General features: G+C 33.8%; 1 protein-coding gene across 3 annotated transcripts; it reads right to left on the minus strand.

Annotated features, from left to right (window-relative positions):
- Window positions 1-1,212: 1,212 nt before the first annotated feature.
- On the minus strand, window positions 1,213-13,395 carry LOC123893972 (serine/threonine-protein kinase EDR1-like). 3 transcript variants are annotated; one of them, XM_045943819.1, is made up of 17 exons: window positions 13,044-13,395; window positions 11,405-11,809; window positions 10,370-10,573; window positions 9,736-9,924; window positions 9,181-9,425; window positions 8,509-8,616; window positions 8,085-8,174; window positions 7,270-7,365; window positions 5,955-6,053; window positions 4,702-4,780; window positions 4,144-4,432; window positions 3,293-3,416; window positions 3,170-3,189; window positions 2,767-2,923; window positions 1,712-2,000; window positions 1,547-1,619; window positions 1,213-1,453 (listed from the first exon to the last, which is right to left on the minus strand). In XM_045943819.1, the coding sequence occupies exons 2-17, from the start codon at window positions 11,657-11,659 to the stop codon at window positions 1,371-1,373; spliced, it is 2,400 nt and encodes a 799-aa protein (XP_045799775.1). In that variant the 5' UTR covers window positions 11,660-11,809; window positions 13,044-13,395; the 3' UTR covers window positions 1,213-1,370. The 3 variants fall into 3 exon arrangements, with proteins under 3 accessions (XP_045799775.1, XP_045799776.1, XP_045799774.1); XM_045943820.1 differs by having other exon boundaries at window positions 4,144-4,375; window positions 13,044-13,364; XM_045943818.1 differs by having other exon boundaries at window positions 11,405-12,230; window positions 13,044-13,349.
- Between the last annotated feature and the right edge of the window lie 722 nt (window positions 13,396-14,117).

Consider the following 14,117-nt stretch of genomic DNA (forward strand, 5'->3'; position numbering starts at 1 on the left):
GTAATTTATTGGGGGAAAGTAATAAATGTTTTTTTAATATTCTAAAGAGATAAATAATTAATAATTTGAGGGAGAAAAATTCAAAAAGTATACTTAGGGTGCCATCAACATGACAACTTCTAATTATGACATACTACCTCCGTCCCAAAATAATGGTTCTTTACCAATGCATAATTTGAATCATTAATATCTTTAGTTTTCTTTCATAAAAAATTATAAAAATTTAATATTGTGAAAATATTTATTGAGACAAATCAAAAAAGATCTTATTTGCTAATATTTGTCTTTATACATTAGTAAAAAAATACGGTCAAAAATAAATGTCAACCGTCAACGGGAACAATTGTTTTGGGACAGAGGGAGTATTTCTCAATGTGGGAGAGATTCGTATATATGTGGAAAGATATTTTCAGAGAAATTAAAACAAGACTTCAATTCAACTTCAGCATTAGTGCAATGTGATGTCATGATCGGGGTTCGAACTCAAGCTTCCCATTGATTTTATTTCCATAAAATATCAAAGCTAAGGGACATGAGTACAGAATTGAGGTTGGATTATTATCCAACGCCAGAGAGCGACATGAGTACAAAATTTGGAATTAGCGACTGATGTGTAGGCATGGCAATAAAACCCATACCTATGGATATCCGCCCAAACCCTACCCATTTTGACAAGAAAAATCCGAGTTGACTGGGTTTGAGTTCGGGTTTGGGTTTTCCCCAATTTCAAAAAATGAGTTTGAACATTGATACCCACCCCGAACTCGCCCCGCTTATACTAAAATTAGATTTTACCTATTTTACATTAGAAACTCTTCAACAATCTCTTAAATTACATTCATATGTTTATATTTATTTTTAATTTGAGTATTAAACAAACTATTTTCTCTATTTTTTCCTTATTTAAAAAAAATATTGTTGAAACAAAATAATTTTGGACATTTAACTTCTTTTTTTGATAAAAAAAATACTAAAATATAATTCAAATTCATGGGAGCAGAATAACATAGGTACATAAAAACTGTATACAAAAAATAAAATAAGAGAGATTGTACTTGGGGTGTAGAACTTGATACTATACTTGTTCCAATTTTGGAGTTGAAAATAAATCATGCTATTATTTTCGATCAAAAATAGTTTAGTCCTTTGCATTGCTCAGCAAATATGCAAGTTGTATTGAATTCATCCCTCATTGCCTCAAATAAAGATAGGTTTGCAGCACAGGGGCAAGACAACAAGAGCAGCATTAATTTATATTTCGAAATATTCTGAGAACAAAATTTACAGTAGTCCACAACATCAGCCGATAGATGACACAGTGTAAAAACTCTACCCAAAGTTTTCTATGTACAAAAAGATATAAGATTATGTCAACATAATGAGTATTCCATGTCCACCAAACGAGAGAGAATCTCATCACAACTTGGTCGCTCATGTGATTCTGCCCAACAATCTGTAAACAAAAATGAAAAAAGAAAATGATCAAGTTGAACCAGACAGGTCAAGTTTAATCATCAAAATGTGATAAAAGAAATGTAGCGGGAACCTGAAATCAGACTGCCTAGTGGGCCTTCAGGAATCTCCAATCTGGAACCCTCATGAGCAACAGAATAAACCACCTTATCAAAAGAAAAGAATTATAATTTTAGCACAAAATAGAAATAGAAAACACTGGAAAATGAATTGAGCGTCAGTTGAATAATGAATATACCCTCTCGGGTGGTACGCCTTCCCATGGTCTGTTCAAGGTCCACAGCTCCCACATCATCACCCCAAAGCTAAAGATATCACATTTTTCATCGAATGGTTCATTTCGGATGAGTTCAGGAGCCATCCATTCTGGAGTTCCAGCTGAAGAAGAATCTCTGATTGGAGGATCTAACATTATTCTTGAAAGCCCAAAATCACAGATTTTCACGGTCCAATGTTTATTCACTAGACAGTTTGCACTTTTCAAATCACGGTGAACAATCTTCATACGGTGTATGCACATCAAACCCCTACATATAATCAAGGTCTTCACATCAATATTGACATTATGACATATCAAATGTAATTTCATACTATAAACAAATATAGACATTATGACATATCAAATGTAGTTTCCAATACTATAAACAAATAAATATAGATATTATGACATCAAATGTAGTTTCCAGTATTCAATTAAACAAATAATTGCTTGACTGAAATGGTAGATCATCTGCATTCGATAACATATATGGTGATATAAAAAACCCAAAGCTTCTTATTAGCAGTAAATCCATATCAATTGAAAGCATAGTTATAATTATTTTATTCACAGTTAATACCACATGAACCGATACGATTCAACAAGAGTCAAAACATTGCTTCATATAACGTGACGACAGGACAGTGACGAATATCATGTGATGAACCACAAACGACATTGAATTGTACAATGTCTTAGAATTTGGATTGGGTCAAACTTAACTCTTACAAAATTGACTTGTAAGGTAAGGACTACTCACCGCTTGTAAACACATTTCCAGGCCTTATCTCATCCAATGTGAGACTCTTAAGACCCCCTTTCTCACACCCAAGACTGGACATCTAGAGACATTAATTAATTGGAAAACGGAGGAAATAAATCTTGGAACACAGACAATAGCAGTGGTTTCTTAGGTGAAATTAAATGGACAGGGAACTTATGAGATTGACTGGAAAGATAATGAAGCAGTAATAGACGTGTTAGTTGTAACAAGTAACGACTGTTTAGCATAAATGCATAATCATAGTACTTACTTGCATATGTCACGCAACATCTTCAGTCGTCTCCGCAAACTGAGCTTTTTCTTCTGACCGCTCAAATGTATCAAGTAATACAATGAACCCATCTCCATATATTCCGTAACCATAGATAAACGTGGAGGCTTTGTGCATGCACCAAGAAATAAGATAACTGCATACAATTTCACTACTATATAAATAACACCTAAAACGAAAGGAAAGATGCTACATGATAGATTTATTTAACCAAGCTTACATAATATGTATTACTTTTTATATTTATCAGTAAGGAAGATGTTACTAAAGACAACAATTGAGAAGCCCTTAATTAATTACCATATGTAGTATAAAACAAATATGCAAGATCAATGTGAAACCCAAAACTATAGAAGTAAATAGTTTAAGTGATGGAGAATACCATTAGGATGTCGGAGTCGGCTGGATGAAAACAAAAAACAAATTCAAAGGAAAACAGAAAGAGTCAGAACATATTGGACACAACAGAAAAAGGCCAACAAACTGCAAATCAACAACCAAATACCTCAGAATAGATATTTCATTACAAAAATCTTCCATGTTTTCAGCAGTTAAATCTTGCTCTAGAAAAACCTTGATTGCAACATCTGTGCCATTCCATATGCCACGGAAGACTTCCCCAAAGAAGCCTGAAAAAGGAAAATATATAGATAGTCAAGCAACAGTTAACTATCGCGTTCCTACAACATCCCTCAAGAACAAACCCTTGAATTAGCAATTGACCATGTACCATAAGCATGCCAAAATGATAAATCTGTTTTTTTTTTTTTTTAAAGCTGAATAGCAGTTCTATAAATCTGTTTTCTATGAGGTTCTTGGGCCTGATACCGAGTCTTGAAAAAATAGCAGTTCTATAGAAAGAAATTCCTAATTGATAAAACAATTTTTTTAAAGCCGATAGGTAATACTTAATAGTTAATACTCCCTTTATAGATCAGATACATAGGCTAGATACATCAGTCATTCAATGAACCTAAAAAGCAAACTTTTCTTATAATAAGATTAGAAGGAATATAACAGTTTATTTAGCAAGCAAATTCCTCAATAAAAAGAAATTCCAGGATTGGAATCTATAGAAGTTTGGAGGTTTTAGATAAAGGAGGGACGAGAAAGAATATAGATTTTGACTTGTGATTATTCAGAACTCAGAATATCAAGTACTACCCTTTTTTCAATAATATTATCATTTATCATGTGGTTTTGCTTGAAATTGTAATTCAAAATAATCTCTATAATTCACTAGCAAATCTTAAACTAGCAAAAACTTTGCATCGCATGCTTTACAATTATATCTAATCGCACAATGTGCAAATCATATTACTTTTGATTATGATAACCATGAGAGTTAAAACGTACCGATCCCTACACGGGTTCCAACAGTTAATTCTGAGAAGTCAATATTCCATGCTTCATATGGCAATAAAGGTTTGTTATTAAACATTTGAGATTCAAGTACTTTATTCCAGGTGGACTCCAGTTCATCATTAACTCCATATCTTGATAGCTCACTTCGCTCAGAAGCTTGACCTCTATAATCATGTGGTGAAGATGGTAATGACATTGCCTTTTGTGATGTTACTTGGTCACGCTGAAAAGAATATATGGTGGACCTTTCATCATGACCATCAAGATGGAAAGTTGACAACTGCCAATGCAGAATGAGAATCACATGTAAACGTGAATGATTTTTAAATTAACTGAAAAAAGAAAATCACCCTACTCAGAAACAAAAGGGCAAAGACATGCTCCATGTTTTAAAAGATTAGCTAGCTAATCCAACTTTTCACAGACCACTATAAAAATCAATAATGATTGACAAAGATAAAGGAAATGAGATACTGAAGATTCACAGGCAGAGAAAAAAAAGGTTTCATAAAAGCATACTCCTTTGTTAGCAAAATAGAGAAAACATACATTTTTCTGAAGATCTGCATCCCCACGTTCTCTCATAAGACGGTTTTGCTTTAGTGTTTCATTCATTGCGCGTACAGCCCTACAATGAATAGATAACGAGTTATCAGTATTAGACGTACTTAAAAATAATCACATAGATAATACAATACATAATTAATTACAACAAATGTATTGTATTTGAAATACTTATAAATGAGCACATAGATAATACAATACATAATTAATACAACACAACAAATAACCATGTAAGATGAAAAAATTTAAATAAAGGATCTTTAATGCACCTGAAATGAGTATGTATTAGAGTCATACAATTTCGGCATCAAATATTTAGCATAAAGCAGGAACAAATAAAGTAGCAAGCCTCTACCCAACATAATCTATCAAAATATTTCATTTTGAAGTTAAGCTAAATTACAAGCAAAGATTAACTAATCAAGCAATTGTGACCCATAGCATTTTGATTAGGTGTATAAGTATTTTTACAAAAATATGGAAGGGTGCATGGCACAAGAATAAGGATTCCTCAACAAATAAAGTAGCAAGCCTCTACCCAACATAATCTATCAAAATATTTCATTTTGAAGTTAAGCTAAATTACAAGCAAAGATTAACTAATCAAGCAATTGTGACCCATAGCATTTTGATTAGGTGTATAAGTATTTTTACAAAAATATGGAAGGGTGCATGGCACAAGAATAAGGATTCCTCAACAAACAGAGATGAAAGAGGGAAAAGAACGAGGAAATAAAATAAAAACATCTTCATGCCGGGTAAAAAATCTCTTGCGATGAGCTTTTGGCTCAATTAACACCCTGACCAACTTGGGTGTGAGAATAATATTAAAGTTTTGATCCTCTAATAGGTCACAATCTCCCTCCCCTATAAACCTACCCAGTTACTTGCACATCCAATGTACTAAAAAAGTCTGTTCCGTATAAATTTGGGGGATAAATATTTGCTGCTAAAATTTCTTGTATTGCAGTCAAGCCAAATGCACCGCACGTCACAAAAAGCAAGATCTAAAGTGCCTTGGTTTAAACAGAGTAAAAAAAGGCATCTCGGTCCAATAGGATATGAGCATGCAAATGTCCAAAAAACAAAAGGAATCATGTGGGAGACAACTAGCTAACAAACAAAAAAGCGACAATTTACTCAAACATTTGAAAGACGGCACACAATGCAAACCAAGGGCAATACAGTCCACATAGAAGCAAGTACAGACCCAGAAGCATTATGGAACAACTATCAACCTTACGATATCATCCCCAATCTCTGGCGTAATGCTGATGCTTCTTCGTCGTATCCTACGAGTTTCTGATGAGGATGCACCATCTGATCTATAGCTGGACCTGAGAAACAGATAAACACTTCATTAATCATTTATTTAAATAATGAGACGATAAAGAACGCGGACAAAAAAAAGGTAGATAATTCCACAAATTCTTATAGCAAACAATAAACAAGAGAAAATGAAGTATGTCACCCAACATAAAATCCCACCCATTTTAACAAATCTATTACAATTCACGTCTTTCTTTTTCTTGTACTATTATTTACTTCTTTAGCTTTAGGCCTAGTCAGTTTCAATGGCAGCACTTAAAATTTGAGCTGATACACCCTAATATGAAGATATTAAAGATTAATACACAAGTTTTTAAGCAAGAATCTTACAACTTCGCAATATTTTGTGGCGTCTAGAGAAAATGTAAATAATTACAATATCAAATCTGCAGATTCCATAGCTTGAGTGGATTCCTCACAAACCAAAAAAGTGATCTCATGTCACATAAATTTGTTTCAGTGAATTTCATCACATATATATCTTTAATGAGTTTGACGACACCTCAAGTAGCAAATCAATTGATAAAGGACTATGCAAACGCATTGTGTATATTACTATGTTTGCATCATACAAATAAATATCAGTTATCACTTGGCACCAAGTCTTGCCCGAGAATGAAAAGAGAATGGTTGTAAAAATCAGGTATATAAATTGATAATTAGTTTCGTAAAACAAAAATAAAAGTAAAAAACATGCCATGGCAGTACAAGATTGGGTTTTAAACAGTTTTTCGACAAGTTCTTTTTTATTCAAAACTTTTGAGATATTCACTGATTTGATTCTTTACTATTAAGATATTCCTTCTTGTGTATCATTATGCTTTTATTAGAATTGGCTTAGTCTAGATTTATTCCCTTAATTAAGAAATTCTCTTTCGACAGTTTTCACTATAAATAATATCAAGCTGAGAAATAATCTCTCATGTCATTCAGTACCAAAACCCTATTCTTATGCGAAACATAGGAAGAATCCAAAAAAAAAAGAAAATAGCTTGCAGCTAATGAATAAAATGAAAGCTCAGATATGTTTGGAAAGTTCCAAGGTTAGTTTGGGCAAAAAATCCCGTCTCTTGTAGCTTTAGCCAAAACCCTGGTTTGGAAATTCCAAACACCAAACAAAATAAACTTTTAGTATGATGATGCTGAAGAACACATGCAAGGCCTTATAAATTTGTAGACATAATAGCTTATAAGCAAACATTAAAAGACCCTAAAGGTAAAAACCTTGATGTAGGCTGGTCATCAGGAAAATCTCTAAATTCTGTCCTATCACCACTAAGCATGGACCGTGCACGTGCTCGAAATGATGGATGTTCTGGACTGCAAAACCATAAATAATTCAAACATAAGAAGAAAGACCATGAGTTTTTCAATTTTTAAGTTAGTGTACAATTTTGAGATCATTTAAGTACACTTGCCACTATATGCAAAATGACAACGTGTACATGGACAAATTAGTAAGAGAAAGTAAGGGTGTCATCAACCTTTAAATTTTAGTGAGTCGAGATCATGATGCCATTTGAATCATATTAATCGTGGATAGACCATTACTAGCTTAGTTTAGAGATAAGCTCTTTTCATAGAAGGCTTATCCAAATATGTGAAACACAAAGGACTCGCAATAAATTTAAAATTGTTTTATTGTTTGGAAATCATTAAAATACCAATACCATAGCCACTGAGTTCACAGTATGATAACATGTAGATAAATCAGTTAGAAATACAAAACTGACATGTCCTAGCATCAATTTGTGGTGTAAACAATGTCTAAGCTCTAGCCCATCAACAGTATAAAACTTCACATACTGATAAAAAACGAGAGAAAAGAGCAAACCAGAATCAAGAAATACCACTACTTCCATCCTAAGTAAGTTAAAGGCTTTATATAACAAATCACAGTAAAAGCTTTAAGCTTCTATGAACCATGATTGACAAAATTTAAAAAACAAACCAAGGTCAGGAAATAATACAGATCACATGTACCAAACCTAAACCTAGCATACATCATTCCGAGAAAAATAAAAGGAATTATGAATAACCTTGAACTAGCTGTCCTCTGTTCAGCAATGGCCTTTCTCCGACTACGCCGACCAAATGCGGTTGTAATATTGGGTTCACTATGAGACAAACTGAGATAATTGACAGAATCATTTAACAAGAAATAGTTGGTACAGTGCATGTTTTAGAGATTCCGGTCAAACAAAGTTTCACATTATCACAATTAAATAAAGAGAAATGCTAACATGTGCATGTTAATGTACTATAGATGGAAATTGTGTTTTTTCATTTATTCAAGAGTCAAAAGTTGTTTTTTCTAAGATATAATTACTATTTAGGTATCCTTAACATGTGCCCTAAACATGTGCCCTTAAATAAAATATAAGTGAAGACATCTTCTACTGTGATGAAAACAATGGGAAAAGGATCATGAAACATATCAGGACAAGCAATGGTAAATATTACCTCGAACTGCTATTTGATCGTAACATCATATTTCTCAGGGAAAGGCCTGTTACATTTGAAGACGCTTCAAATCTTCTATGGAATTGAAGGTTTTCCTCCTTCTCAGCACTGTAAGAGGGGCCAAAGTAAACCAATATCAATCAGTTGACAACTCTAGTAGCTGGAAGAACAGCTACAATGATGGAGGCCTAATGGTTTTGTATATATACTCTATAGTCTCACAATCCACTTCTTATCGAGAACAAGAATACAGGAAGGTTATTTTTTATCTGATAATTTGGTATTTGCATGGTAAATGCACCATTAGAAGTTGAAAACAAAAGGATGTCACTTTTAGGCATCTGAGTTTCACTAAAATTTGACTTTACTCCACATATTCGCATATGCAACTGTGTTATCCTCAGTTATAAACTCATATTTTATAAAATTCAAGTCCCTCGTCAGTTTTATTCACATATTCTTTGTGATTGAATTTGATGGGTTGGAGACTATGTAGCACAATATCACATGCATCTACATCAATCTAACAGGAAAGCTTAATTGCAGAAATTGAATAACTACAACACCATTTTGCAATTGAAACTAGGGTACTAAAATCGAACTGAAGGGAAACAAAACTGTAGTAAGCCCAAGCAACAATAGCAGCAGTTTGCAAAGCTATTAGGTACTAACCTCTCTGAAACTCCAAATAAAGGACTGTTTGGTTCCAACGGCGAATCACAAGAATCATTTTCTGCTGAATCACTCTCTCCTGCTGCAGAGATATGACTCATAAAAACTGCCTTGGTTGATTTTGGTAACAATTGACCCGGAAATCGCATAAGGTCAACCAGCATTTCGGCCGAATTTAATACAACTATCACAGACATATGCTTGTATGAATCTACACATTCGACAGCCCCATCATTTGGCAAGCCCTGATAAAGAGAACAATGGTACAAGACATATTCTTCAAAACTTATATAATGATGATGATGATGATGATGATGATGATGATGATGAACAAGATTGAATAACGAGAACAACAACAAATACTAAGTCCTTGTCTCGCTAGGTGGAAAAAGAGAGAAGTAAACTAGTAAACAATATTGAAAATTTACTAATAATTCTTTGGACAAACACATAGTAAATATGTAACTAGATTGAAAAAATAGCAAATTGGCAGGCAAGAGTATACTCAATATAGCACAGAAATTAAGTCCACCAGCAGAAACCATCGGAGCTTACCACCATGAGTGTGCTTTCAAGACCTACAGTATCAGCTAATACTTTAAATAAGATAGCTCGAGGACGACATGAACCATGCTTTATTTGCCCTAGCATCTGGACTCCTCGATTCTCAAAAATGTGAGAGTTTTCATCAAATGCAGCTTTTGCTGGACTTTCCACACTGGGTCGCTTATAAAAATCAGAAACCTGTCCAAAAATAGAGGTCAATATAAATGTAAAACATATGCTTTAGAAAATAAATTAAATAATAGATGGAGGCAATTAAAAGAAGGTTATCATATGATTGATCTGATCCCTGTAATGCCCACCAACAGACTTGGCACTAATAATTACAATGAAATGGTTTCTTAAAATCAAAGTTGCAGCTGGCTAAAACCCGAAAGCAAAACATAACTCAGCCCACTCAAAAAAATCTAAAATAAAAATGTTCTGGAAAATTCTATGGCTAAGGCTATTTGGGAAATTATTTGACAACATAATTAGTTAAATGCAATTTAAAAAACATAATTAGTTAAATGCAATTTAAAAAACATAAAATGAAACTATAAAATACATAAACATATATTAGCCATATTAGGACATCATTGTACAAGACACATGAGTTGCACAATAAAAAATAGTAAACACATACCAATCCAGCTATCTTCTTAACTATTGCAGCAGGGTTTGAGTTTAATCCTTTAACTAATGTCACAATCAGTTGCTTCAGCATGGATAGCTTTTTATCTTTCTCTAGATCCACGAGAATGATATCAGCCCTATAACCCTCTCCGCCCAAAGCATGAAGCTCGTCCAATGTAGGAATACTATCAAAAAGTTCCTTGAGTCTTGTCTCCTACACATTATCAAAGACTAACTAATGACAATAGAAGATAGAATAATCATTATAGTCATACATCAAGGGCCAGAGGACAGCAGTCAGCACACCACTAACTCACTCAAACAACACATACTATGATCCATGAATGACAGAGTCTTTGAGAGCTTGGTTCTATGAGAGAACTTCCCTCCCACCCAAATAACCACTAATAACTTCTTGGTAACCAACTATGCCTTTCCCTTTGCCTATTTATTCTTACTAACAACACACGCAATTGTACAAAACTGACCGAAGTCAGTTTGGTCCTATAGTAATCCTTAATGAGTGGTCTAACATAGACCTCAGCCCCATCTAATAGCTTAAGCTTTTAGGTGAGCTGGCCCTTAGCAAGAATTTTTTAAGAGGACAAAGAAGATGCGTTTAATGTTTTGTCATTTTGACATTATAGCTAATTATGGAATAGTTACCGGTGAGGCTGCAAGGGGCCTATGAACCTTTTCAGATGCAGAATAAAATATAAGTTCGGTTAGAATATATTTAGATTAACTTCAGATTGTCTCGGTATATATTTCAAAATCAATTGATCATCTAACTGAGAAAGAAATCAAAAGACATGTCTCTTAACTTCATCATATTTTCCTAATTTGCTACCTTATGTAATAAGGGTTTAATATTCTTATTGTAGTTAGTGGGTTTGAGATTTGTATCAGTAATACTAAGCTAATACTTGGACCCATTGACTTAATATTTGATAGTTCACACACCACATTGTAATGCAAAGCACCATATCAATCTAAATAGACATTTGCAGTGCACTAAGAAGGTAATGTATAAATCAATTCTCACCGGAATGACTGAATAAAAACCATTTGGTATTGGTTCTGAAAGCATTCCAGTGCGCCAGAGAATTTGTGATGCCCTCAAAGGTGACAAAACATTTTCATCAGAGTGTCTAGTTGATTCTTTAATATTTACTGTCTCATCTTGAGAATCCAAAGCAACATATCCAAATTTTTTAACAAAATCTGAAGGCCACCATGATACATTAACATTAGATGTCCCTTGCTCTGTCGACCCTGCATCTTCTCGTGTCTCCTCCATGTTCTTATATATTTGGAATGAAAAACCATTTCGCCACACTTGTCAACCCATAAGAAACATGTTCAAGCTAAAGGAAGCTCTTAAAATACAAATTATTGAAAAATATATACTTCGGTAGCTCAAACTGTTTCAGCCTGGAGGCCATGTAACCTGCATAATAAAATAATAAGGTATTATAGCATATTGAAATGAAAAATAAAATCAGAAATGTAAAGGAATGAAAATATTCAAAATCATTAAATAATGTGAAACCAATGTATTCGCTTCCAAAAACAGGCAAAACCGCCAAATAAAAATAAAAGTTACAAATATGTTAAAATTGCCCTAGCTCCCTGCATATGAATCCCATGACGCTAATGAAACAGTAACTAAAGTTATCCCCCAAAGCAAGCACACGAGATAAATTTCAGAACTGATGTTATCACTTCCATTTTATAGTGCCGCTTAAAAACATAAGGAAGCAATGACTATCACAGTTCAAATCATCTGTAAAACAAGTAAGAGTAAATCTCCCTGTGCAAGTTGTTTCATTTCCAACATATCATATTCATTGGTTTGGCACCTGCAAACACTGAATACTGAACCATTATAGACATACATATCCAACCCTCAGACTCAAATGGAAATAGAAATTTGCATTAAATTAAAGCTCACTATTGAGACCTTCTTGAGACCATTTTTGCTCAACACTTTCTCATTAATAGCACTTTATTTTGTATAACAAAGACAATCCCTTATTCGTCTTCTTTCAAGTAACTTAATTTTGACCTGTATTATATTAATACAATCTAGCCATGTTTGATAGTTTGGCAAACTAGCGCGGCAAATTTTTTTGTTCTCGGCCGCTACGAGTGTCCGGACCGGCCAGCCCGGTGACGCGAAAGTCAAAAAACAAAAACAGAAACTGCTTAATATAGAAGTTTGCTCTAATAAATCCCCGACTAACATGAATAATCACAGCACCGGCAAGTTTGAAAGCGAAAATCATAACCTCTTGAGTTCCATTATAGTGCAAAACTCAATTCAATAACCTAAAACTGAAAAAATTCCTAGTTCATCCACTTCAACAATCCTAATTCCAATTTCACAACCGGTAATTACTAATTACATTACATACTATTATTTATACTAACAATTAAAAACAAATTTGAATCAAACAAAAAACATATACACATCACAAACGGATTCAACTCAATGTCATTCACTCCAAATCACAAAAATGCATATCAAACAATCAATGCCGATGGATATAACAATAGTTGAACTGAGAATGCGCGGTATAAGAATAAGAAAATAGAAAGAAACAGAAGTGAAATTGAAATTGAAAGCAATAATATGATGCAAATAGAATGATCGGAAAAGATAATAGGAGAAGTGAATTCACCGTGTTCCGGTAACAGATCGAAGCATTTGAATCGGAATCTGAGTTCGCGTGTATAAGCGTTTGAATCTGAAATGATTTGAATATAGAAACCGTGGAATCGCGAGAGAGAGAGAGAGAGAGAGAGAGAGAGAGAGATTTGATTTGTTTGGGTTTTGTTGTTTGAAGGAAGAAGAAGAAGGAGAAGAAGAAAGAAAAGAAAGCGATGGGGGCGTTTTGAGAGGAGTTGAGGAGAGAGTGAGTGGGGTCACGTGCAATGCGAGAGGGATCTGGGGACCTCTCCCCGACAGCCAGCTAGCAAAAGGGTTGGCTCACCAACATCCACACCTTCTTACGCGTCAATACTACTTACGCTATTATTCCCTCCAACTTTTACCCTCTTCTCATGCTATGTTTGTCTCAGTAATAAATTTGTTTTTCTGTCTACAGAGACATCGTATTTTTTATGTAAGGATCGAAATTTAAAGTCATGATTCTTTATTTTATGGGATAATTTTTAGCCACTAAATTATTTGATGAAAAAATATGTAATTTAATAGTAGAATAAATATTCGTGCATTCTATTTTCATAAAGGTGGGATGGTGTATGCGAACATTATGAACTCGGAAATAAAATGAGAGTGAGAGGTACTAATTAGATTAGAAAATGTGTACATTTGAGTTGTGAATGATATACATGGTGAGAGGGGTTGAAGAGGAGTTATGATCAGTCATGACGGGTGGTGTTTTTTAACGACTAATTGTTTGGTAGTTGTTGTGACGGTTAAGGGGGAAGAGATGTTTCCGGTTAATAAAAAAAAAAAGATGTTACATTTTTGAAAAGATATTGTGCGAGGAGGACTCGGTAGGTATTTGGATTTTGTCTAGGCGGATGATTGTGGCACATGGTTCATGATCATGAGCAGATTGGGCTTCTAGGTTCGGTACGGAACAATATCAAAATTGTAGATATATTTTTTAAGTGTCTATGTTCGGTAAGGAAGACACTAACAAAAACCATTTCAAAATCGCGCCTACAAGAATTATTTCTAACACCTACGATTCATAATCGTTGCTATTAATTTTATGGATGAGCAA

This window comes from Trifolium pratense, linkage group LG7, assembly GCF_020283565.1.
Source record: "Trifolium pratense cultivar HEN17-A07 linkage group LG7, ARS_RC_1.1, whole genome shotgun sequence".
Lineage (NCBI taxonomy): Eukaryota > Viridiplantae > Streptophyta > Magnoliopsida > Fabales > Fabaceae > Trifolium > Trifolium pratense.